Source organism: Cyprinodon variegatus, unplaced genomic scaffold, assembly GCF_000732505.1.
Source record: "Cyprinodon variegatus isolate N-32 unplaced genomic scaffold, C_variegatus-1.0 Scaffold667, whole genome shotgun sequence".
Lineage (NCBI taxonomy): Eukaryota > Metazoa > Chordata > Actinopteri > Cyprinodontiformes > Cyprinodontidae > Cyprinodon > Cyprinodon variegatus.
The window spans coordinates 43,116-69,659 of record NW_015151120.1 but is presented as its reverse complement, the minus strand read 5'-3'; the positions used below and the strand labels follow the sequence as shown (position 1 = coordinate 69,659).

The 26,544-nt window shown below is 36.7% G+C and overlaps 2 protein-coding genes across 3 annotated transcripts in view; both read right to left on the bottom strand.

Moving 5' to 3' along the window:
- Positions 1-506: 506 nt before the first annotated feature.
- On the bottom strand, positions 507-6,604 carry LOC107097049 (LIM/homeobox protein Lhx9-like). The gene is made up of 7 exons (XM_015394018.1): positions 6,349-6,604; positions 5,361-5,497; positions 4,091-4,293; positions 3,889-3,997; positions 3,663-3,795; positions 1,401-1,639; positions 507-1,190 (listed from the first exon to the last, which is right to left on the bottom strand). The coding sequence occupies exons 2-7, from the start codon at positions 5,484-5,486 to the stop codon at positions 795-797; spliced, it is 1,206 nt and encodes a 401-aa protein (XP_015249504.1). The 5' UTR covers positions 5,487-5,497; positions 6,349-6,604; the 3' UTR covers positions 507-794.
- A 3,457-nt stretch (positions 6,605-10,061) lies between these two features.
- The window catches only part of LOC107097052 (tenascin-like), a 50,628-nt gene continuing 34,145 nt past the window's right edge, over positions 10,062-26,544 (bottom strand). Inside the window, exons 7-20 of one of the 2 annotated variants that reach the window (XM_015394024.1) lie at positions 23,962-24,115; positions 23,360-23,629; positions 19,902-22,766; positions 17,925-18,047; positions 15,701-15,844; positions 15,285-15,404; positions 14,377-14,526; positions 14,077-14,219; positions 13,689-13,821; positions 13,448-13,599; positions 13,191-13,287; positions 11,059-11,214; positions 10,797-10,960; positions 10,062-10,454 (exon numbers count right to left, since the gene is read on the bottom strand). In XM_015394024.1, coding sequence (XP_015249510.1) covers positions 10,350-10,454; positions 10,797-10,960; positions 11,059-11,214; positions 13,191-13,287; positions 13,448-13,599; positions 13,689-13,821; positions 14,077-14,219; positions 14,377-14,526; positions 15,285-15,404; positions 15,701-15,844; positions 17,925-18,047; positions 19,902-22,766; positions 23,360-23,629; positions 23,962-24,115 — 4,776 coding nt within the window. In that variant the 3' untranslated portion in view covers positions 10,062-10,349. The remainder of the gene's footprint in view (positions 10,455-10,796; positions 10,961-11,058; positions 11,215-13,190; positions 13,288-13,447; positions 13,600-13,688; positions 13,822-14,076; positions 14,220-14,376; positions 14,527-15,284; positions 15,405-15,700; positions 15,845-17,924; positions 18,048-19,901; positions 22,767-23,359; positions 23,630-23,961; positions 24,116-26,544) is intronic. The other variant, XM_015394025.1, reaches the window with a different exon arrangement.

Genomic DNA, 26,544 nt, shown 5'->3' with positions numbered 1-26,544 from the left:
AAACATTTCATGATTATTTCGATTATTGAGTTTTGATTAAACAAAAAGCTTCACATCGCCTGTTGGAGGGTTTTATGAAAAAATGATAAAACTAAGAAATTGCTTCCATAAAGAACAATTTTACTTAATTGTCACTATAGGATTTCCTGACTGACTTGCAGCTAAAGAGAAATAGTCACACAAACCTTGTTTGAAGAAAAAGTTGTGAAACAGCAGTTTATAATCTACAGGGGCACCGCCAGGAATTTGGGGCCCCATGAAAGACATATCTGGTCCCCTCTAAAAAAAATGTATGCAAGCTTTAAAACTGTTATGAAGATGCACTGAAGAGTGTCATTTACATTAACTTTTAATTGCATAAACTGGTGGATAAAAAACTTGGATAGTTTATTAAATTATTTATTCATGCTTTGTTTCACTGTTTACTGCTGAAAATAAGGGAGAACACAAATTTATTTTACTGCTGGATTTTCTTTTTATATTTGAAATATCTAATTGGATATCTCATTCTTCTTCTTTTGGGCCCCACCTCAATCAAGGGCCCTCAGAATCTTCCTAACCGTTCCCCCTAATATTGTGCCCCTGATAATCTATATTAACATTTCTATGATACCTAAAGCAATCAATGATTCTCCAAACCATTTTGGAGCCCAACTGATTCTTGAATATCAACCACACCATGCCGTGTTCTCCTATCTGGAACTTTCTCTAAGACTAAAGATATTTTTCTGAATCCAAGATGTTCTTGCATCTACAATTTAAAACAATCTTTGACTTCACTAAAGTCAACTGCATCAACTGTAATTTGATATGAAAGTTTCAGCATCATCTTCTCTCTCTACTCTTCCCTCTGCCTCCCTGAACTCCAGATGGGGCTCCAGAGTTGGGATGCAACCAAATGCACCCTGGGGATCGTAGTCCAGAAAAAAATTGGGGCTTTGCAACATTTGACATGACTGGGTGACAGCTGGGCTTTCAGACGGTTCGTGGACTGAACCAGTGAGCAAGGAGAGCTGTAGCTGGTCGATGGTGCTGGTGGGAAAAGGGGACTGGTCTAGAGGAGAGCAGGATAGTGATGAAGGGGTGGCTGCCATGGTAACAGCCCCTGGGGGAGCAGAGGGGGAGTTGGCCTGGGAGTCCTCCGAGTTGAGGGAGCGCCTCAGTTTAGCCCGAGCGTTCTGAAACCACACCTGAGGGAATATTTTTGAAGGGAGGAAAGCTTATGGAAGATGATTACAAAAAATAAAAACAGCTACAAAGAAAGAAAATTATACGACATAAAGTTCTTACTAGAAACCTAATGTAAATCTCTAAGACTGAATATTTGTCTTTGATTTTTATCATACAAATTAAATAAAGAAAATTGCATTTATATTTTCAGAGGAGGAATAAATGTGTACCTGCAGCACTCTCTTAGGCAGGCCAGTCTTATGAGCAAGGCAGGTCCAGTCTTTGCCATCAGGGTTGTGTTTCTGGGCAAAATACGACTCGAGTGCTTTTAGCTGCTCACTGCGGAAGCAGGTCCGGATCCGCTTGGTCCGTCTGCGTGTCCGCCCACCTGCATCTCTGTCGTCCACTCGTGCTTCAGGACTGCTGACAGACTCCTCCCCTTCACCTGAGACCTGGCTTTGACCCGTCTCTGGTTTAATACAAAGATGGTAGTAATGGTTTTTAAGTAACCTTTTTTCAGCTCATTGGTTTGGTGTTGAAGGATGTTTAGATATTATGGTTTAAAAATAGGCCTATTTCAGATGAAACTTCCAGTGAACCCAAACACTTTCAGTACATGACCTACATTAATCGTCATGCCTCACAATTCAATTCAATTTGAATTCAGATTATTTATATAGCGCCAATTCACAACACATGTCATCTCAAGGCACTTTACAGTTCACCAGATCACAATCACCTTACAGATGTTAATGCAGAAGGAAGAGTTAAAGTTGACCCACCACTGTTATATATGGGTGAACTACATCTACGGATTGTCACATTGTTTTGTTGAGCATTGCATGACAAGGTCATTTCTGAACAAAAACAAGTCTAATTTCTTGATATATATATATATATATATATTCTAATGCACAATCAAATGCATATTCATTTTTTTGTATTTATTTTGTAGGATTAACATCAATAGCAACAGAACATAGATATATTGTAGATTGCCGTAAATATGCCAGAACTCAGCCAGCTAGTCAATTTTACAGAACATTGTATTGTAAGAATGGGGACAGCATTGATGCTTGTATGAACTATTAAATGCAACTATAGACTGAATAGCAGCACAGATGTAGCCAGATGTTATAAAAAGTAAAAATAAAGGTGGGCAATAAGTCGTAACATTTACCATAATGAATTTTTACAAAAATATATTCTAGCAGTTGTACTGCACCATATTTTTCACTTTTACTTGAATAATAGTCCTGACAGAAGATTTGTACTCTCAATTGAGTAAAATGTTAAGCTGATTAAACCATGATTAACCATGTTTTAAAAAAGTTCTCCAGATGAACACAAACAGTTACTGTTTATATCAAAATGAGTTTTCCTTTTCTTTGAACCTATGCCTACGTGAACCTCGACATTTGGGGGTCAGGCTAACATAACAAGTTCATATTGTCCATGGAAGAAATGGTTTCATCCATTTTATGTGAAAAAGAAAATTGGTTTGGAAAAGTGTGTTTCCACCTGATTTTTTTTGTTACATTTTCTGTTTATCTTAATCATCTAATTTCAGATTTTAAAGTACCAGAATTTTCACAAAACTTTACATTTTTGTCTTGATAATTTTACATATCAGATGTTGTTATTACTTCGTTATTAGCCTTAAGGCCTAATAGCCTTTTTACCAAGACTATTTCACTTTTACTTGAATATGAATAATGAAGATGATAAAGGATTGCTAGTCTTAGCTGAGTAAAATTTTTGAGTACTCTGCCCATGAACAAATGCCAGATACATGTTGTTAGGTGTTGTTGCAGTAGGGTTAAATTAAATACCATTGCACCTTTGAGTCTGTAATTTAGCTAAATGTCCACACTGAGTTGAACTATATGTTGTAAAATAAAAATTTAATCTGCAAAGCCTCATGTAAGTTAATTTACAGTTAATATTTCTTTAACATCTAATAGTTAGCTTGACCCCAGATCAATAGATGGGTGTGGCCTCACCTGGACTTTGCCAAGGTACCTCTTGACAGGCTGATTAGGGAGGCACGACTGCTAATGCTGGCAAATAAGCATGTAAACTATCACTGTAAGATTTACAGTGCAGAGGTTTAAACCAGTATTTTTTTTTGTTAAATGCCTTATTATGTCACCATTATATTCTTCTAGCTGCCCAACTGCTAAAAGAGAAAACAATAGCAAATTTAAAGAGACAACATCTCTGAATTACTGTTTCAAGTTGTTTGCATGGACACAAATTGAAACTTGAAGCTTAGGCACATAAAACATCCAGTAAGGCTTATATTCTTGTTGTGTAGAAGAAAGAATATACTTAGATTGACCAACGTTTTATTCCAGGCAGAGCAGATGAAGGGCACGGGTTTCAAGAAATGGCAAACATAACCTTAAATCTGTTACTAGGTTACACCTTTAAAGTTTTTCTGACATTTATTTGCATTGCAGCTGATTGTTTTTAGGATGACAAGCACTGACCTTCTTTCAGATGTGATTGTGAGGGGTCTTGCAGCAGCAGATTTCCCCCATTGCCACTGTAATGTGACTGACAGTACAGATTTGGACCTTGCATGCAGTAGAGGCTCCCTGGCATTAATTTTAGATCACATTCCTGCAATTTAAAGGTTTTAAAGTCATTCATTTATTTGTTACTAATGTTAAAACATTAAAGGTTTTTTTTGTTTTGTTTTTGTTTTTTACTAACCTGACAAGAGAAGCACTGAGGATGAAAGGTCAGCTCACCAGACCTCATGACCAAATCAGTGGGTGGGATTGGCTGAAGGCAGCGAGCACATTGGCCGCCTCCAAAAATCCTAATGAGAGAGAAACCAGATGTGAGAAAATGAAGTCCATATTAACTCAATACAGATGTTGGGAACTGTTTCAGCTTGGGGAATCATTTAGACCTGCTGTAGTCCTGCTGGCAGTAGATATTTCCATCCCTCCAAAAGAGGGAAGGGTGAGTCTGTAGCTCACAGTGGCACTGGCTGCAGCGGAGGCAGATGCTGTGCCACACCCTCCCTGCAGCTAATAGGAAGAAGCGATCGAACACCTGCTTGCCACATCCAGCACATATGATTGGCTCTTGAATAGACACAGTTGCTGGAACCTGATGAAGAAAGTTCATATCATAGAAAATGAAAGATTAAGATTCTGTAAAATTAAGGTGACGGGAGAGAGCGTTCAAAGACCTCTAAGAAAATCTGTTCAACAACTGTAAGAAAGATCTGAAGGCTTTAAAATCAATAGAGTTGTTTTATTATTGAGACATCTGTTAATATTTTTTTCACAACAAAATGCAAATAAAAGCATTTTTTTTCTACTCCCGAATTGCAACCCCTTTATGAAGTGTTTCATTATGTTTTATAAAGTGTCAGTCTCATTTCCCATTAGAAACAAACTTCATAGCATTTAGCTTTACTTAGCTTTAAAAAAATAAAAAAATAAAGCCATTACGTTTTTAGTCCAAACAAAATGTAATCATATTTTAAGAATCAAAAACATCTTTCTGCTCATTAGTCTAAACAATTTCTGTGGTGCTATTTATCTGTCATGGTAATTGTAAAAAAAATATTTTTTCGCTTTATATCGCTTTTTAAAAATATGAAATGCACAGTTTCATATAGTCTGTATTACAGTCAAAAGAACATATAGGAATTAAGGTTAAAAAAAAACTAACAATGTTATTGATCTGCTTAACAGTGCTTGGAAGCATTTAGTTGTACTGTAGCTTTCTGTCAGGATAACAACTAGTTTGTTTTTTTTACATAAATTTTTTTATGTTTTTTTTTACATAATTTTTTTTTAAAGTATAAACCATAAATAATCTTAAAATAACACCATTAAACAACAAGTTGGCTGCTTGATTCTGTACTCCGTTATTTCATACATGAAAACAAACCAAAAAAACAAACCAAAAGGAAAACAATTTAAATCTGCTGTAAGCAAAAAAGTCTGAACATAACTGTATAATGAAAGCGTCATAAATGTTGGGTTGACAAAATTTTTGCTTGTTTTTAGGTTCTTCTTATGCTGCAAATTGAATGCAGCACAAACAAGAACTACTATATATATAAAAAAAAAAAAAAAAAAAAAAATTATATATATATATATATATATATGTCTAAGGTTTCTATTTATGCTCATAGAAATGTAGATAAAATATGTTGTAATCACATTTTCTGGAGCAACATTCTCTTCCACCACTGTTGGGCCTCCTGCCAGCTCCACCGCCTCCGTCTTGTCACCGATGTCGCTGCCATACAGCAGGTCCTCCAGGGTTTGGTCGTCTGCAGACATCATGGTTAAGAATTCTGCGAAAGCAGGAGGTAATTAGCAGGTTTCTCTCTGAGCTCAGCTATAAGTTGATAAAATGCAAAAATGTTCCCATTTTGTATTTTCCACAATGTTGTGTGTCTCTTAAAAATATTAGCAGGCCGTTATGTTAAATATCTAAAATAATAAAACATTTGATTTTCGTTTTGCCTTAATTCACTTTTAATCATCTGAACAAGGTGGTTTTAAAAGTGAAACATTTGAAATTATCACAGCATTGCATTTGTGTTTAACTAAATGTAACAGAACCAGTCTGCGTGTTTGCAAAAAAGTATTTGTCTCATTTTCCACTTTAAACATGTTTGATATCGCCACCAGATATGCATAATCATAAACTAACACTGAAACAAGCAAAAAGAAAAATCACAACTTGAACCATCACAAAATATTTTTTGTTTTCATGAATATGCAGGTTTCCTTATACAGTATGAAAAATGATTCATCAGGTTTTTCAGAGAAAAAGATATATATAGATTTATATATAAATATGTGTGTGTGTATATGTTTATGTGTGTGCGTTGTTTTGTGATAACAGTTCTTGTTAAGGTCATAAAAAAAGCAACAAAGTGTATTTCCTTTTGATGATTAATGATAGCCTGCAATATTATTAGTTGTTGTTAAGTAAATAAAACATGTAAAGCAATAAAGGGCAATTTCTTTTGATGATTATTGATAGCCTGTAATATTATTAGAGGTTGTTAAGCCCATAAAACTTTTAAAGTAATAAACATTCTAATGTTATCAATAAACTAATACAGTACGTGATAAATAAGAGAAATAACCGTTAGCTATAAAATCAGTGCCTATGAACATACAGCAGAAAACTTACCGATCTAGTTTATTGATGTGGTTCTTGCTTGTTTCCCCACTTTCCTCTCAGTATAAACTTCTGTTTCAGAATTCTCTCCAAGAAGTAAAAAAAAGCAGAGGAAATTAGATTTCTTGTCTTTTCTTTATGATGTAAACATCCCTGCTTTACAAGAATCGCTCCTATTTTCCCTCCAAACGATAAGCCACAGTGGTCCTACTGATGCAGGTGTCCTTGCAGCCTCCTGTTTCGTGGTTTTGGGATGACCTTACCTGCAGTCTGCCTCCTCACCATAATATTATCCAACCACTTCCCCAGTTTCAGATAACTCAGCAGTCCCAGGTGACAAGCACCTGTAAACAAGGAGCCCAGCTGACTCAGAGATCACCAAACAAGCATTGTGATTGGCTGCCTGGGGAGCAGGTGAGCGGGTGGGGTAGGAACTTTTACACTGGGGGCCAATTAAAAAAAATAAACCCAAACTGTGTTTAAAAGGACATCTGGGAGAGGAGCTGAAAGATAAAAATACAGGTTTACAGTTTAGTTTTTGTAAGGTTAAAAATCTCATTTTGGTGTTGGCTTTAAAAATAACAAAACTAGCATGTCAACAGTGAGAGGCTGAATCAAAAAAACAAAACAAAAACTTACTGTCATAAAATGCCCATGTCTCTCTTCCAGCGGATGCAGTAATAATAAATATAATCCTTTTTTTTTTTGCAAGGTATCATATCATACTCCCTCTCATTACCCACTCATTTAAAAAAAAAATCTAATTACCGTTTTTACTTTGTTGTGATTAATCCCAGTTCTCAAAACTATAAGCCATTCTACAATGAAAGATAAATAAGCTCTTTTGACCTTTTCAACTTCCCCAAGCAACTGCATCCTGAGGGAGCTGAAAATGTGTTTAAACTTGATAACAAAATGCAGAATAATTAAGACAGAACAGGTTTTATTTAATTCATTATTTCTACAACTCACATTAATCCCTAAAGTGGAAAAAAAAGAGGTGGCAGTAAAAAACTTAAAAATGACCTTCGGTGTTATATATTCAGCTTTACCTTATGCAGAGTTTAACTATGAATGTTCTGGTTCTCAAAAGTGAAGGGAAATGACATTGAATTGAATTCTATTCATTTATAATCCATAGATCATTCTTAACTTATATGAACACAGCTTTCTTGGAAACTCAAATTTCTCTTGAGACACTTATTAAAAAACTATGTAAATGAAACTTTAGTGCAAAGAAAACACTCTATAGAGCTGTAGAAAATTCAAACTCAGATTGGTTATGTTTTCATATAAGACGTTTGCATTTTTGACTCGTAAGACTGTGTTAGAGAAGCATTTTTTCCTAAAGTAAATTCCCAGACCTGGCTAAAATATCCCAGTACCATTTGGGAGAAAGTGTTCACTCATGAAACCATAATTGGAGTTTTAAGTCACACTTTCAAAGGTGTTTTTGACAAAAATAAAACAGGGTTTAGTCAAAGTGATAGAAATTATGAATTGTTATACCGGTCTGATCTCAAATCTTCATCTATGTGATAAAAATATAAAATATTACAGTTATCTCTGTTTCTTTAACAGTTTTTGTTCGGTGGTGTAAACACTTCTTTAACCAGCTAATGGCAATTTTGCAAGTTTTGATTTTTTCCAACGATTTAACTAAAGTAAAAATAGTTTTTAAAATAATCTAATCTTCTGTAGATCTTTTATCACATGGCTACACAATTTGTCTAAATCATCCAGAGACCCTTTCTACCCTTCTGTTTTGTTTAGGTCATTCCTAAGGAATGAGATACTGACCTAATAAGAATGATTTTGAGTCTGATTAGCCATATCTGTATTCCATTTTGTATGTTTTCAAAACAAAAACAAATCTTTGTTGGGCTACTGTATAAAACCTTGAACTACGCTATTCCTGACATTTTGAATTGAAAAAGCTTCTTGGAAACAAAGTCCAGTGGATTGTTTTTTAATTTTCTTTTTTTGGAATGACTATGACCTGGATGATGTATTAATTTGTCCAAACTGTTAATTATTATCAAAAATTCCCAGGAATCCATTGAAAAAACAAAACAAAAAACCACATTTTTAACAACATTTCCAGGTCTTTTGACAAAGAAACGGACCAATCATGGATCCTCCAACATTTAGAACAGGGTGGTTAAAGGTAAAGATAACGGTTTTGTTTAAACTCATCTGACATGCAAACAAATTAAAACACAAAAAAATTAAAGCATTTTGTGCAAGAACCAATATTTTATTTTAAAGATGTCAGAAAGTGAAACACATTTTAAGACCAGTAGAGAAACTCTTCAAGTTTCAGATTAAATTGTTTTATTGTTGTAATCTTTGACAAGGCACCATAGGGAGAAAAACCAACGTTAAACAAAGATGCTTTTACAAAAAGACAAAGTAAAACAGAAAGACAAACACAGTGAGGACAGTGATGCACCTGTCATGGCAGCTGAACCACAGCAGGTGCATCACTGAGAAGCCACAGACCTAACAAAGTGGAAAATGACCAGTAGGGGGCAGTGCTGAGCTTTGAAGCAGGGCTGATCAGATGAGTTTCAGAGATGAATACTGAATCCAATTAGAAATAAACAAAATATTTTTTGATTGGCTTTCGATTGAGAAAGATACATATATTTATATTTTCAGTACTGTAACAATCAGGTTCTAAATGTTCAGAGTAAAAGCACATGCACAGACATACTAATAAACTTATTTACAGAAAAAAAAAGAGTGAACAAAATTAACAAAATGTAGCTTTTAATGCTGCAAACTGAACAATATATAAACAGAACCATTAACCTAAAACTGCAGCCATTGGAAACACGTGATTCCATTTTTTATTACCAGCTTTTTATTGCATATTTTACATGAACTGTCAGTTCTGGAGAGAAGTTCAGTAATGGGCGTTACCCCAGCCTAGTGTAGATTTAGTTATGCCATATATTTCTATTTTCTTTTTATGATGAATTTAAGGTCTCCAGTCCTGCAGAAGCTTAAACATCATTGAACCTGGTCTAAATTGATTGTTTTTCAGTTTATTCTCCCTAACGTTTTGAGTTTTTTTTTTTTTTTTGGCTCTGTTTTTACTTGTTATGCTTCACAAACCCATCAGAATGTCTTCGTAGCTCTTGTGCTCTATTTAGTTTTCAAATTTCCGAAAGCTTATAATTAGATCGAATATATACAGGTATGGAAACCGGAAAAGAGGAGTGAATTTGAAGAAAAAACTAATTTCAACCTTTGCATCGAAATCTCCTTTACTAATTGCCAATATCCAATAATAGCTATTAAATATCTAATATTGTTAGTATTAACTTTATTTTTTTTGAAAAAAAATTGGGGACTAAAACCTTTAAAATATGCTGATGTTTTGTCCTGATCAGAAGAGAGGCATTTTAGGCTATTCCATAAATGATGAACCTTTTTAATGGTGGCCAAAATGATTGACAATAAATAGAAAGCACCGATATTTTTTAAAGTCACTAAGACACCATTAAACACTGACTCTGCACTTTTAGCCGTTATTTGTCGTATATGTTTGGATTCTAAAACTTTTAGGCAATCATAAATTTTTGCTAATGCAAGTTTCTCATCAATTTAAGGCAGAATCTTGATATTCTGTCAAGACACTTACTGGATTTTATGTTCCTGTTAAATCTTTGTCTCATCTTAAAGTACTTTACAGTTTATCCTTTTTCATTTTTTAACATTGGTCAGTTTAAGATTCCGCCAATTAGAAACTTTAGTCTTGCATCTCTAAATCATTTAAAACTGGAATCCAAAAGTGGCTGCTTATGAAGGTACCGGCTATTAACTCGGATCAACTGTTTCTGTAAAGATAGAAACTCCACAGCATACAGTTGAACAATGATAACTGACTTTTTACAAATTAAAAAAAAAAAGCTCTTATTCTATTCTCAAATGAGAGCAAGGTTTTTGTTAAAATATTTGTGTACATACATTGGCACTTTATTTATAATATATCTTCATCCTTATTCTCACTTTGCTCTGCTAACTGTAGATATGAAGGATGCTGGTCTCATCTTCATCTCTGTGAACTGGATGGAGTGGTCTTCTCCTTTCCATGACTTCCAGATCACACCCTAAAACCCAAAAAGAGAAGTTAACATGTATTTTTGATTGTTTTAAATCTACTGATATTCAAAGATTAAATAAAGGCAGGCAATCCAAATAGGTCCCCATTGCCCATGGAAGTAAAACAGCCATCAGCAACTGCTTCATAAAAAACTTCATGGATCGTCCAGCATACTTAAAGGGCATGAGGTTTGTTTCCTAAAATACAGCCTTTAGTTCACCTTAAACCAACCTGGAGTGGATTTAATTGATTTTACCACAGACTTTAATGTTCTGGAACATTTCTTTCCTTTTTGCCAGTTTAGCACTTAGCTAGGCTGTATACTGTAGTGTTTTTCTAACAATGTTACCTGATGTTTGAAGTCAATTCCATAGAGGCCGTTCAGGTTTGCTTCATGGCAGTTCTTGTACCACCAGCCTCCTTGATAAGAAATAGCACAGCGGGTGATCCATGGTGCTGGGTCTCGGTCTTTGGTGGAGAACACGCAGTTGTCATGGTAACTAAGGGAGTCACCTGAAAGAGTGAAACATAAAAAAAAGGAATAGTGTTTTTTTATGTGCAGTTTTAGACAGATTTTAGCAGACAGCATGATCTTATATTTTCCATCTCACCTGCAGTGCCGCTGTAACCCCCCACACTCAGTTTGTAGTTCCTCTTGGCCACAGAAAATTTTGTATACTTAGCGAAGACTTGCTCGTCTCCGTCTCGTAAGTCGACTCGTAGATTCATCCTTGTCATCTTAGTCAGGTTGTGAATGTTGTCAAGGCCTAGAAGAAAGAAATTTCTTCAGACATTGAAGATTTTTTGTTTTACTTCACTTATCCGTGGTGTATGCGTTGGTGTGTTTTTATGGGAAGGATGTGGTATCTCTTTATGACATTGTTTCACCTAAGTGTTAAATAATGAAAAAATATTGGTCAATAGGAGTGTAAATAAAGAGAAACAGTGTTTTGAAGACTAGGTTCACATTTTAAATCTGAAACCAGAGAGCATCTGTTTTACAATGAGACATTAATGAGACGATGTGAGGGGAAAAACCAGCATGTTTTTTTATCATGGAAGATCATTGTATTTGTTTTACCATATGTTTTTTTTTTTCTTCGTTTATGATACAGCATTAAGGTTAACGGTTGAAGCATTTAAAAAAGACATTTTATGCAGGATTGATGAAAAAGATATTTCTATCTAATACAGCCATTTATAAAGATTTCAGGATTTTATCTAACATAGTGGCAGGATGTAAAGGGATCTGAATTGTAAGCCTGCTGGTTTTAAAAGGACATCTTAGTCTGGATCTTCATGTGTGAATAAATGAATAAATAAGTCACAACATTTCAGTTTAAATGGAGCCACAGTTTGTTGTTCATTATCATAATAAAAGTTGTATTTTCCTATTTATTGATTTAGTTACTGACACAAATGGAAATGAAAACAGTAGCTTTTTAATTTGATTAGTCACAGTTTGTTATTTGCAAAGCATCTAATTTAATAATTTTTGTAATAATTGTCATGTTTTACCAGAAATAAATGGAAAAAAATATATTTAAGTCTGTCCATGAAAACAGACAAAAAAACAAAGTTCAGCTTGGTTTAACCCCAATTTACCACTGCTGTCCATGACCTCTCATGAATATACTTATAGTTCGCATTTAGTCTTACTTACCAAACAGAACAACAATGGTGGCTACATTCCATCATTTTGTTATTAAAATTTAAACAAATAGCCAAAACTTTCATTTCTTTTTAATAACAATAAAAAAGATAACAGCATGTGCTAAACTTTAAGAAAACACAATAAAAAAAGCCAATGTTTAATTTTAAACATCTATGTTTCTGAGAAAAATAAGTTCCTGCTCAAAAGCAGAGATGTTTTTCTGCAGGTATTTAATGTGGAGGCTGCTTGTTTAAACAGCAACTGCGGTCACGTCTTTATTTTAGACATGATTGTGCAGATATCACTCTCAATTTTTAGGAGTTATGATTTGTATTTGTTTTTGTGTGATTCAGCACAGAAAAGGTCTTTTCGGATAGATTTGTGGATGCAAATGGAAACAGTCAATCAGTTGTCGCTTTGTTGCTACTGACAACCAGAATTCTTCCAGCATGCATGCAGAGGAAACAGTCTAATGTGGGATCAGAGGCGAGATCGAGCAGAGCGTCCTGCAGCTCTGATGACAGGTGGTGTGTGGTGAAGGTGGTAAAAGGTCTATGCAATCATTCTTTTCTGGTGAGTTATAATTCGGAAAGTACTTGTTGTAACTTTCAAACAGTCTTCTAAGCTTAAAGACAATAATTCATATTATAGTTTAAATGGTTACATCGTAACTCTTTATAAAGTCCTCCAGCTCTGGGAACATTTGAGTATTTCCCGCATCCACTCGCACAGCACACTGCTCCAGCTTTCTCTTTAATACTGTGACCTTAGCGACAGGCTTGTTGTTGCTGTTTTGGGAAAGCCTAGTTACAACCAGCAGTAACTGATTTTGAGTAATAAAATGCCTGTGTGAGACCGCTCGCCACCCTAATAATGTCCAGCAAGAAGCTACACTAATTTTGCGCATTAGGTATTTCCTGAATGATTTGGCGACCCCCAGAAACCATCTTGTGACCCCAATTGTGGTCTAGACCCCAAGGTTGAGAATGGACTGGGTAGACAATAGACACATGTTTCGAGTCTTCTGAGAAGATCAATGATGCATTCTGGCCCAATAAACATTTCAGTACTGTGAAGAGTTTCTCTCACCAAGCCAGAACTCCCCACTCAGGTTTCCAAACCCAGAAACGTAATCCCTCCAGCCATTGTAGAAATTCACCGAGCCGTCCTTCCTCCTCTGGAAAACCTGCACATGCAGTGCAACATAACGCAGAACAGCTAAATATAACAGACTGTAAGATCTTTCTGATCAATGTGTAATATCTGCAGAAACTGCATAAGGCCTTTTATATTTTATGCTGTATTTGTTTTCAGCAGGGCCACAGGACAAACAGTTCAGACTCTACCGTCCAGCCGCCGCCATCTGTCTCCATATCACAGTAGACATTCATTGACTGGCCAAGTTCCCCTTGAGGGAAAATTTCCACCACGTCTGAAGTGAAGACACCGTTCTGCAATTCCTGAGAGCAATCAGTGGGGTAAGGGAACAGCAGCGTGCCTTTGGATGAAGGAAAGGAAACAATATGATAAGACAGGTGGTTTATCAGTAAATTGCCAGGTCTCTAAGGTTCAAATAATGGGAGGTACCAGTGGTGAAGTCAGTATAACTGCTGCCTATCAGTTGACCTCCCCTTATAGACTGTAGCTCCACTTTGTACAGAGATCCTGGATGCAGTCGAGTCAGCTTGTATTGTCTTTGATCTGGGCTAACAATCATTTCCTGTCAGAATGTCAGAGATCAAGAGTTATCAGGAAAGGGAGAGGAATGCATGAACATGCCAGTCGCAAGAAAGAAAACATTTTTAAAACTACATGCTCAAACTCTTAGCTAAGTTTTAATTTTAAACCAAATCAATAACAGAGAGGAAAGCCCTGTAGAAATACAGTTCAGTACAGCTCAGTCTGGAGGAATTCAAATGGAACCAAACATAAAGAATAATAAAAAGAATAACTTGTATGCCAACAGCTTTCATACCTTTCGGTCTTCACCTTCTCTACCATAAAGCAGGACGTATTTTTCCACCGGCTTTGAAGAAGGAATCCATGACATGACAGCACTCCGAGGGGTCACATCGCTGGCCTTAAGATCGTTCGCCCCATCATTATCCGACCTTGAGCCTAAAGAGAAAAAGTATAGTTTTTTTTCCGTCGTAGACCACTGAGTTCTTCATAAGTTAGTTTTTTGACTTGTAATATAGAAACGAACATGTTAGGGCTGCTTTAGAAACATATTTAGAAAATGTGTTGGTATTGGATGGTGTGAAAGGTTGCTCACTGCTTTTGGTGGTAAAGCTGGTTGTAGCTGGTGAACTCTCCAGGCTTCCAAGCTGACTTGTTACTGTGACAGTGTAAGTGGTTGATCCTTCCAGGCCACTGAGCTGCTGCTCGGCTGCATTTCCAGAAACGGTGAGCCTCAGTTCAGATCCTGCACAGAAACAGGTTTAGGGCCAATATTTTAGACTCATACAGCTTATAAATAGATCAAATACAAATTCAAATATGAAGATAACCATATGACTTGTCATGATTCGTTTTAAAATGAATAGCAGCTGTTAATCTATAAACAAAATGATTTGCAGCCACACTTTGTACAGATGTATGGATGATGACGTAATGTTTGGGTCTCTGTTGTCTAATGGGCTCTAGTTCTAAATAGGACATTAAGTGTTTTCTTGATTAAAACAGATATTTTAACAATTATATGTTAATTAAATATGTTTGTGCTTATTAACGCAAATCACCAAAGAATGGATTTAATTCTTATACTGTCCCGGAGGGACCCACCTGTGTGACATAATGAATTGTAAGCCTTTCAAGGCAATTCTTATCTATTTATGAATTTCTCGAATTCAAGGTATAATACATTGTTTTCTTTTCTTTTCTTTTCACCTGATCTAAGTTCTCAAACAGGTTATTTTCAGGCAAATATTCCCTAACCACAGTTAGCCCATCATTTAGAATGGGTGGGGAACAGTTAGCTTCTTTAGATACAGTTTTTCTTTGATACTTGAACTCATGCCTTTTTAATCACATTTTTAATTTTCTGAGGTTAACAAAATTATTTTTGTTTTACTGAAATGAAAGATTCTCTGTTGCAAAATAGATAAATAGATGTTCTGTAAAATATTTTGAAATTGAGATTTTCAGCAGTCAGAAAGGAAACCCCAGTTCATCACTGCTTACCTGAACCCGAGCCATAAACAATAGTGTACTTATCAACAGTGGCCAACGCTGGACGCCACAGGAGCAATGCTGTGGTGTCATTGACATTGACAGCCTGCAGGTTAGTGGGCGGGTCTGGAACTAAAGGTGATAAAGAAAGTGATCATAAAAAGAGAATTGAGAACAAGAATTTATCTATAGTTCTAAAGATGCAAAATTTCCCATACAGGTTTGTTTTAGTGAAAAACAAAGTATATGAAAAGCATTCATTATTTTTTGCCAATAGAAACCTAAAATGGGGAAAACTGTAAGATTGGAAAATATAAAAGCAAAATATCAGAGTAAAATCATAATGATCCAAATACTGTCATTTCAGTGTTCTTATGTATTTGCAATGTATTTTTTTTATAATAACTTTTTGAATTTGCACAACTCACGTGTCATGACAGTATCTTTGATTGGATCACTCTCATCCAGTCCAAGGGTAGAAATGATGGTGACTTCATAAGAGGATCCAGGAGCCAGCTGAGATAGATCGAGGCTGGAGTCCTGTGAGTCCACTGTCACTGACACTGGCTCACCTATATAAGCAGTGGGAAAGATTAGTTGTTGCTTTTTTCCTTTTTTTAAAGAGCACATATAGGCTTTGGTAAACATTCAAAGCAAAGCACCGAGCTTATGATGATTCAGAACTACATTTTTCTAAGTTCTGTCTGCACCCATTTTAAAAAGGGCTGCAGAATACTACAGGCCAAATCATCAACTAGTTATTTCAAAATAAAAAGGGAATGTACTGTTTAAGCAACAGTCTAACACGTCAAGAATGAAGAGCATGGAAACATTGTAGGTTTTAAGTTGTTCTACAATCAGACACAAATCCTGAAGCAGTGTGCTTAGCTTCAGGCTCTGGTTTTCAGAAAAAAAACATCATATTTGATAAAGTCAATCACAATATTCTTTTAAAAAGACTTGAAAGTTCTGTAGGGATTAAGGGAACAGCATTAGATTGATTTAAATCTTGTTTGTCTCACAGATTTCAGTTTGTTGTAGATTATAAATCTTCCTCATGCTCCAGGATTGCTTGTGTAGTACCACAGGGGTCATTTCTTGGGCCAATTCTCCTGACCATAGATATTTATATATGTTTTCAATTGGTGGATGAAAATAAAAAGAGATCATATTTTTCTCATTTTAGCTTCCCTTCATCGGCTTCCTGTCAAATTCAGAATAGGATTTAAAATCCTCATTCTAACATATAAAGCCCTAAATCGGAGGTCTTCAACAGGGGATCCGCGACCCCTAGGGGGTCCATAGAGGTACTGCATATGAGTCATGAAAGTTTTGGTTGATTAGACTTTTTTTTAATGTTTCCCCTTGCAATTTTTTCTTTAAATCAACATTAACATGAATTCAACACACTGTAGTAAACGGATAAAGGGAGGCAGAAGATGTCTTTCAGTCATCAATGAATCAGAATCAGAAATAATCCCAGGGAGAAATTACTTTCTAACATGACTCCATCTGTAACAGAGTGACTATAGGACCAGTTTGATATTACACAATTTGATACAATATATATATATATCATTAGGGGGTCCCTGCTCCATCTCGCTATCAGTTTGGGGGTCCTTGGCCTGGAAAATGTTGAGGACTCCTGCCCAAAATAACCAGGCTCCATCTTATAACAGAGATCTGAATGTTCCTTACATTCCTACTAGTGGTTCATAGAATTTTTAAAAGTAGTTATCTATCAGGGTACTCTCCTATTACACTGACTACCAGTGTTAGTCTATGACACCCTGTTTACTTTTAAAGCTGGTCTTAAATATACCTTTTTTATCAAGCTTATAGTTACAGGGGTTCAGGTTATCCTAAGCTATCTCTATAGCTATGCTGCTGTAGGCTTAAACTGCTGGAGGATATAGGAGTCAGTTTTCATCATTCTGCTTCATTCTCTCTCTGTTTTCCAATTCTGCAGTATTTGTTAGTTCAAGACCTAACTATATGTTCTCTTTGCTTTTTCCCGTAGCTTCACCTGGTCTGATCTTTTATGCTGTGACAGCATCCTGGAGGGAGGCCTCACTTGGGCTGCTGCCATCAGCATCTTCAATTACAGATGATTGGGGCTGTTTTTCAGTGCTTAGTCCTGTTTCTCTCCTAGAAATGGCTATAAGTTAAACTTTTACTGACTAATAGTATGTGCTCTTTTTCATCCCTTTTGACATGAAAACAAGCTGATCTTGGTAACTGTCTCTTTCCTAATATGTTTTGTTTTACCAGACTGCGAACCTATAGCAAAGTAGGAACTTGTATCTTGGTACTTGGAGCATACAAACTATATTGGGCATCCCTTAATTGCATTTAGTGGTCTCAAACTCAGATCCTCCAACGGCGATGTCCTACAAATTTTAGAGATGCCTCTGAGTCAACACATCTACCTCTAATATGAACTCATTAATAGAGCTTGACTGTGGCTACGTTGTAGTTTAGCTATTTAAATCAGATGTCTAGGGCAAGGGACAAAACTATAGGTAGGAGGACAGGCTTTCGAGGATTTTAGATTGAGACCCCTAATTCAAAAGGATTAAACATTACTCTGTTTGCAACATTTAAGTAAGGAAAATTCTTATTCAAGATAGTTTTTTGTAATTATTTTCTTACCTTCATCTGCATTGGTGTAGGTGACTTTGAAACCATTAACATTACTTTTAGGTTTTGTCCATGACACTGTCAGAGAGTTTTCAGTCACTTTGCTGAACACTATGTTGGATGGAGGCTCTGGTCCTGGAGGACAAAAATCCAACCAGAGTAAAGGTAGGTTAAAGATGGAATATTATTACACGTAGTTTTACATAGTAAAAATTAAACAAGAAACATATAAGGTCATATACAAACATCACAGGAAAGCAAAGAAAATGCAAATTTGACAAAGAAAAATGGAAAAACGGATAAATGGATTGTGTGAAAAGGACCAAAACACTTGTCTCAATCTTATTTATCCATTCACACATTTTCTTTAGGTGCTCCATTAGGTTTATGTGTATATATGTACAGCGCAAACATATATACAGTATATCAGTTATACACACAGACAGTATGAATATATGCAAATGATGGACCCTGGGGAGTGGAAAGGAAGAAAATTACATCTTTATGAGTCTTTATAAATATAGTAGTAGCAGGTCATACCTGAAAATAAATGCATGGCGAAATAAATGTTAATGACACACAGAGAAAAAAGAAATTATTTTTGAGATAATTAAAAGAGGAATGAAAACATGTGCATTAACATATCAGATGACACAGCAATATGAGCTGGAAATAAAGGATTGTGTAAGAAGTGATGGAAGTAATTTCAGGGATTTTTTTTAACTTTCCAACATGTAAGAAAAACTCTTGTTTAATGACCAAAGGGAATGGACTTTTTCCACACTCTAACTATTCCATAAGTTTGCAACTGATAATCTTAACAACATTGACACTATGATAGATATTCTTAGTATATTTTCAGACCAAAAATCATCCAGCTGGAATGAGTTAACCTTGTTAATTTTGTTGCACTTGAACACAAAAGTTTAAAACGTTAACCAAATTTAGAATGACCAACTGGGGTCTTACCCTGGTTTTGGGGAAAGGTGAAGGGATGTCAGTGAAGCTGGCTGTTAGCTTACCCTAAATGAGAGAAGATCAGAGCAGGAGTGAATTAATGCAGTTATGAGGGGCGGGGGATGGGGTGGGGGTTACTGTTGTTTATGACGTCAACTCAGCTGACTATAGCATAAAATCAGTAAGATTTGAAAATGGGTTAGTCAAGACAGGAACCATTTAGTTTGATTTAGACTTCTTGGTGGAAATAGAGTAAACGTGCAATAGTTCCTTATTGGGTAAATACAGACATAAAAAACAACACTTTAATCAATGAGTTAATGGCTGTTTTAATGTTAATCATAATTAGTTTATTAATATTAGTAATCAAATAAAACATCATTATATCATGATGTTTCAGGTTTACCTACTCATCTAATATTTAGTTTTGGTATAAAAATGGTCAATTGAGGCTCCAAATAGAGATTTAAAAAGATATCACAAGACCTGGACTATAGAATGCTAAAGGACTATTTAGTAGTGAAGAGGATGATCAGACATCAAGTAACTCAAAGTTGCATTGTTTTAAGGCAGGTGACTGGTGATTATGTAGTCCCTCATGAATATGAATATTTTGCATATTCATGGAAGCTGGAAAATTAGTGTACAAAGACAACACTAACACAAAACATCAAACACACTTCTTAACATCAATGTTCCAAAACAATAAAAATGGTTATGTACTAGATGAGTAAACATACAGTATGTTCTTAGGACAAACATAGGACAAATAAGACACAGCTTACAGGAGTACAACACACTTATGAAATAGAAATGTAGGGAGTATTTGATAGCAGGAAAATGTATCCAGTGGTTGTCAAGCAAAGTTATGAATTATGTGGTACAATGTGTATACATGACACAAATGACGTTTTACTCTGGATTAATTGGATTTTAGAAAGGTTCTAGTGTAAGAACAACAGTTACTCTGTTGACAGAACTTGACAACACTCACAGTTATATTGTTATTCCACTTGTCACCAATGTTAGTACCTGTACTGATGACAAGCTTGTGCAGTTTGGATAGAATGCCAGGACCCTTTCCAAGCAAGGTTATGGTGTACTCCGTCTGAGGAGGTAGGTGATCAAACTGGAGGGAGCGAGCAGAACCAGGCAGCACTTGTTTGAAGACTTTGTCCTCATCTGCTGGCTTGTTCACTGCACCTCTTTGGATATTTGGGACTCGAACATCTTCAGGTACTTTATTATTGTCCTTATTGCTTCCATTTTCTGATGAGAGTTCCTTGCTAATTTGATCTTCGTCCTCTTCTTGTTTATCTTCCTTCTGTTTTGGCTTTTCGTCTCTCTCCACCACTGTTCTACTAAGAACAAAGTTTTTGTATTTCCCTTCTGGTGAATCCCATACCACAGTGAATCCATCAGAGGTCTGGTTTTTTACTCCAACATAGTCCAGAGGTTCTCTCTTGTCCACTGATGAAGAAACCTCAGATGCAGAGCCTTCTGTCCATTCGTTTTCAGTGTCAAAAACAGTTTTTGCAGTAGGATTTGTTTTTGCAAGTTCTTTCTCTTGCTTTCCAGCTATTCTGTGGGTGCCATGTTGATGCCCCATATCAGCTGTATCTATGGGTTGTCTTTTTGGAAGTGTGATTCGTCTCAAAGGTTTAGAAACAGTCTTGCTTTTATCTGTGGGACCAATATCTCTGCCAGTATCATCTCTCTGTTTGATGTTGGAATTTGCTGCAGCTTCCAGTTGGATCAGGGTATTATCTTCTTTGTTTAAATCTTCTATCTGTTCATTAGCTGTAGTTTTCTTTTCATGCGTTCTGGAATTTTTTCCCAACATTCCATTCATTTGTTCTCCTGACTGATTAGTCTGGAAACCAGAGTTAGACCTTTGTGTATTTTGTGTCTCTGGTTGTGATTCAGGATTGCCAACAGAGCTATATTTTCCTGGTACATTAGACTGGTGTCCAACAGCATGTGAGCCTCCATTTTGCTTTCTTCCCAAGAATGGTCTGCGCATTGTGCCTTTGGGATGTTGGCGTTGTCTCAAGTTCATAAATGTTTTGTTTTGTGCAGATTCGCCATGTTGGTGCTGCTTAAGAATATTTGGCTGCCGAGAGAAAGGCAAAACCCTTTCCTTTACGATGCGATGAAACCCATTTGAGATGTCTGTATGGGGGATTCTTGTCCCAGTTCCTTCACTTCCTTGATTTGCAGACACAGTTTTAGTTGGTAAAGAATCTTCTGAAACATGGGTAGAATTCTGTTCCAATTCAATGGGAAACATCTGTTCTTTCGGTGTATCTGTGTTTGGATTTAAAGATTTAGAGTGTGTGGTTAAGAGCTGTGATACTGGCCTGGTTCTGTTCTGAAGGTTTGGATGTAAGCGACGTTGGTATGTTCCCTTAAAAGTGGGGCGACGAAGAGGGTTTAGTCTTCGCTCTATTAGCATCTTTTTTTTGCTTTCTTCAATCCCAGAGGTTGCATTTGGGTTTGTTCTGTCTCCCTCTATGTTTCTATCCTTCCCAGGTGTGTCTGCTTCCAGTGCGGGTGACTTGTTTGAAATAGAAAAAGATGGTGAAGATGAAACATCCTTTGTTTCTTTTATTGGGGTGTTGCCCAAATTAAGTGGAGAATTGACAGGGACTCTTAGGTGATGATGCGTTTTGTTTCGAGGCCGTAATAAGTTTGGGTAAGGGCGACGTATAAATCCCTTCTTTGGATAAGTGTTGTGGAAAGCAGTTATGCTACTTTCTTCTGAGCTAGGTATTTCACTTTTCACAGTAGGTGCAGAGTTGGTGGTAAAGTCTAGTTCATTATTACCATGTTGATCTAAGTCTTCCAAGCTAGTTGCAGAGGATGATACAGAGGACCTTGACAAAGATGGTTTTGTTGAAGAAGGTGATGGTAATGATGAAAGTGAAGATGAAACTGTATCTGTTAGAGATGAGGGTGGTTCAGCAGCAGGTGATGATGGCTTTCTGGCTGATAAATAAGATGATTTTGCAGTAAAGGATGAAGAAGCTAAGAGGGGAGGAAGTGGCTTCATCCCCTTTAAAATCTGTCTACTTACTATGTCTGCATCAGTCGAGAGATTCAGTGGTTTTGCCAGATGGACTGAAATTGTTGTGATATTTAATTTGTCAAACGTCTCAGCTATGAGTTTGTGTAAAGGATCTGGTGTGTAATCAACGTCATCCTCTTCACTGGAAGGTGATTCCTCAAGACTTGACAATGCACTGCCTGCCAACCCTATAGCATCTTCTCTGCACCCCTTGTTTCTGTTCTTAAAAGGTAATCTGATGTTAGTCACCTTAATTTTATTCATACATTTCTTGTCCTGGTTTGGAAAATTCTTAGTTTGTGCTGAGGTATCTGAATGATTTTCATTTTCAGCCTCAGTAATGCCAGCATCTGGTTGTATATTTGAGTCAGTGTAAGATTGTTCCTCTGAGCTGCTTTCCCCAGTTGGTGCAAAATTATGCCCAGAAATCACAACTGCACCTTTACTATCACTCTTCTTAGAACTTGATTCCTCTTTACTATGGTCTGGGACAGGGTCACCAATAATCTGGACATCTGGTTTAGTTTTATTTATTTTTAACAGCTCTTGTATTTTCAGTGGCATTGGGTTTTTGAGCAAAGTACCAGGCACAACATGTCTTGTTCCAGACATAATTCTTGTTGCATTTGGTCGTGACAGCCCCGGTTTTGGAAATGTGGGCCTTCTTATTTGGGGTCTGGTGCCATTTCTTGACTTTGTGTTGACCAGAGGTCTAGTTTTGGCATTTACAGATATTGAGTAGTCTCCGCTGATGCTGCCAACATCTTGTCCCGGTGCTCGTGTGACCTGGACGGTCAGGTCCTCGATAGCAGCCATTGGGAAAATGTTGCCTAAAGATGTGAGAGCAGTGATCAAATGTGTTAAATGTTAAGGTGATCATATTTGGCAGTATTCCAGATGATATCTTACCTAATAAAGGAAGAAAAGCATGTTTAATATAAAGCTGTTGATTTTTTTTAAGAATAAACATTTACGTTATATACAATATGTTTTGTCAGTTATGACCAAACAATAAATCACAGAAATGCTGATGAAAACCTGCAAGGAGAAAATAAATAGATGAATTTTGTTGTTCCTGCAGAGACTTGGTGTTTGGGCCTTTGCTGTGAAGGAAATCTCCATGCTGAACTCAGGAACAGATGGAAAGGTTAGAGTATTACTCCATTAACTTTTACAGACGTCCCTCTAATGTGTTTTATATGATGTGATGTTGGAATAATGAGGTGTCTGGAAACAAACAGGTTCACCTCTCATCACCACATCTGTCTTCACTTGCCTACAGTAGAGAAACAAGTACTGGAAGTGGATGTTAGCAGTTAAGCTTTGAGAGTTGCTTCTTTAAATACATCGCTGAGCTTGACCATTGATTAAAGAGAAAGCTTTTAGCAGATAACAACTTTCAACCAGTAAATTTTATACTCACCAGGAACAACTTCAGTGGTCGCTGGCTTGCTACGGACAGCGTCCTTCTCTGCCTCCAACAAGACATTGTACACACGTCCCGCCTCTAGCTGCTGAATATGAGCAGAGCTTTTGCCTGCTTCTACAGTCATTTCCTGAGTCCTTCCAATTCCGTCGTTTGGTGTGATGGTCAAACGGTACCTGTCAATCTCTCCCTGTGACTGCTCCCATTGGACTACTGCTGACGTGGACGTGGTCTTTACAACTTGGAGGTTTGTTGGACCAGAGATGACTGAAAAAATTGAAGGTGGAGACAAAGAAATATACTAAGTGTTCTGTTTTAAATGGTCTACTGTTGCTTTATAGCTAAATGTAATGTGCTACATAAAGATCACCTTAGACCTTTTCAAATTAACTTCAGTACTTTCCTGAACTTCTGCAGCCTAAATTCCTCATCTTTACATTAAGATTAGCAGGTAGAAAATGTTAAACCTTTTATCCAAATCTTTGCAATGTGGGATTGTCAGGTAGTATACATTAACTTTATTAGTAGAGAAAATAACCATTTTGTGTTTATAAACATTGCAGTAAAATGCAGCGTAAGACAGAAGGCAGAAATCTTACGGGTCATAAAGCTAGTTGAGCTTTCAGCTCCCCTCCTGCCATTAATCTCTCCAACAATGCTAACGATGTACTTCTGTCCAGCTGCCAGGCCTGTTTGGGTGAAGGTAGTCAGGCTTCCATCCAACTGCTTGGTTATCTGTTGATCTGTCTCCTTCTGTAGGGTAAAGACAAAAGAGAGTGGGGAGCAGGTAAATGCATACCTTCTATAACGTTAAAAACATGAAAAATTTATGCTGATTTCTCTTCTAGTCATTCTTGGTGGTAGTTATGGGCCCAAACATACCATACCATGCTAAGAACCTTTGTACATAAACTAAGTTTTATTTGCACTGATTAGTAACCGGTTGACCCGGATTGTCACATACTACTGAATAACTGCTAAAAGCAAAAAAAGGTAGGCTCAAAGGTGGAAATTCAGAGATGGGTCAGGATCAAACAATCACAACACTATAGAAACACTAGAGAGCTCTCAAGACCAAAGGCTCAGGAATAATCTGACACTGATGACTGGGACCAGTGAGTTTAAATAGAAGCAGGAGCAGGTACATAAAATGAGCAGTGATGAGGAACAGGGCAGGGCTAGACAGGTGAATGAAATGAGCAATCAAGCCAGCCATCAGTGTCAAAATCATGACATCAATATAATAAAGACAAAGACGGAACTGCAGTGAACAGCGTGGTATCTAAGGCAGGAACCAGCGAGGTGCCAGCGAGTTACGACAAGTCACACCCAGAGAGTCCAGGGCACTGGTATCTGTGAGGTCAGAGGACAGGCAGGAGATCAGAACAGAGCAGATGAAGGACGGCAGAATAATCCAGAGGGTGAAGCCCAAGCTGGTGTCGGACATGTGCTCAGTTGTCAGAGCCATGATATCAAAGTTCTGAAGAGGTGCCGAAGGGAAATCCAGAATGAAGTTGGGGAATCGTTCCAGGTTCGGTTAACAGACAGTTAGAAATTCAGTAGGAGTCCGAAGACAGGTCAGGCAAACAGATCAGATGGGAACAGGCAGGCCCAGAGGTCCAGATGCAGAACGGGTAAGGATAAGACAATCAGAACACACAGGTATGCTAGAGAACTCTCACCAAGGGCTCAAATAATCTCTATGACTGGTTTGAAGGCTGGTTATATAGAGGCTGAAGCAGGTGATTATGATGAGTGGTAATGAGAACTGGGCGGATTTAAGCAGGTGAATGAAATGAGTAATCAGACCGCTCATCCGAGGCAAGATCATGACATTTACAACTAATGTCTTGAGTAAATCTACCCACATTCGAATTGTCCTGAAGGTCTGACAGACAATATGGCTGCCTAAATCTGGTACAAATTGGGCCTTTGTGAACATTTTCTAAAATAATCACAATTGGTGTAACATACATTTTTATTAAGAGGTACAATATACCTCCTCTAAAAGTGAACACATTACTGATGTTAAAAAATTTAATAAAAAATAATACAATGTAATTTGCATTTATATATTCATCTTTACTCACAAGAAGTGAAGTATTTAAATATAATTTGGATACAAATCGAAGTTGGTAAAAAACGAAAAAAGCTTTTATTTTGATAAAACTAAAGATCTAGAGTTTGTTAATCTTGTATACACATGAAGATATTTACAGCACACTCACTGCTAGCTGATATGTTAAGCTTCAGACTTTAACTAATCATTCCTGCTGAAATGGAAATGATACGTTTTCAAACATGTCTTTTAAAACTATTCAAGTTAAAGCTCTGGTAAGAAACAGCATGTTCTGAGGAGCTTTCAAAGTTTCATAAATTCTTGCTAATCTGTTCAGGCATCTAGAACAGATACTCTTTCCATGAAGCAGCAGCTACATCATTAAACAGTTGCTCAGCTAAGTGCATATGGCTTTCTAATGAAAGGATACCAGGCTGTTCGCTAAATGGACACCAGCTGTTTGTAAGGTTGGCCACTATGCTGGTTGCCCCATTCAGTGTCCTCTTGTCAAAGCAATTCCATTCATTTCCATGATAATGAGGCTTACATCATTTAAACTGTGGCTTCTAATAAATTCAAGACATACATTAAAATAGATCCAGCCCCTGTGGTGTCAAAGTATTGGCACGGCCACAGAGCAACTCAATATTCATGCTGGAAAATCAAACTCAAAGCCGGACGTTTTCTTTTTAAATGCATTTCTGCATGTCAGACAGTTGTAAGCTATACAAAGTCATTTTGCCTAACTTTAAATGTTCCGTAGAAACGAAAAGTGTTTTTTCAAGAACCTAGCAGTAAGTGGTATGGACGCTACGCTACTAATGATGTTTGCAATCCCAATCTGCCAACAATTTTCCCTTTCTGCAGACTTTAGTATCACTTCAGGGTCTTGGAAAGTGATACCAACATATGTGAAATGTTCCACTGGTGACCACAAGAGAGAAATGGCACAGAGTTAACTATGGCTCAATGAAATTGAATAACCTTTTTCCAGTGTAAGAGGTAATGTTCCAGTTTGATCAAATGTAGCTACATGTAATTCATACACATAAAAAGTCAAATTAAACTGGTAATTTTGATATGAAATAGCTTTATTTCATTCAGAAAACTAAATTGTAGCCAT

What these genes read in the sequence shown, in the direction of transcription:
- LOC107097049 (XM_015394018.1), bottom strand. Translation starts at nt 5,486, where the DNA reads ATGATGTCTGCAGACGACCAAACCCTGGAGGACCTGCTGTATGGCAGC. An exon ending in AGAATGTTGCTCCAGAAAAT is followed by an intron (nt 4,294 to 5,360) that starts GTGATTACAACA and finishes TTTCTTCATCAG; the next exon opens with GTTCCAGCAACTGTGTCTAT. An exon ending in TGCCTAAGAGAGTGCTGCAG is followed by an intron (nt 1,191 to 1,400) that starts GTACACATTTAT and finishes ATATTCCCTCAG; the next exon opens with GTGTGGTTTCAGAACGCTCG.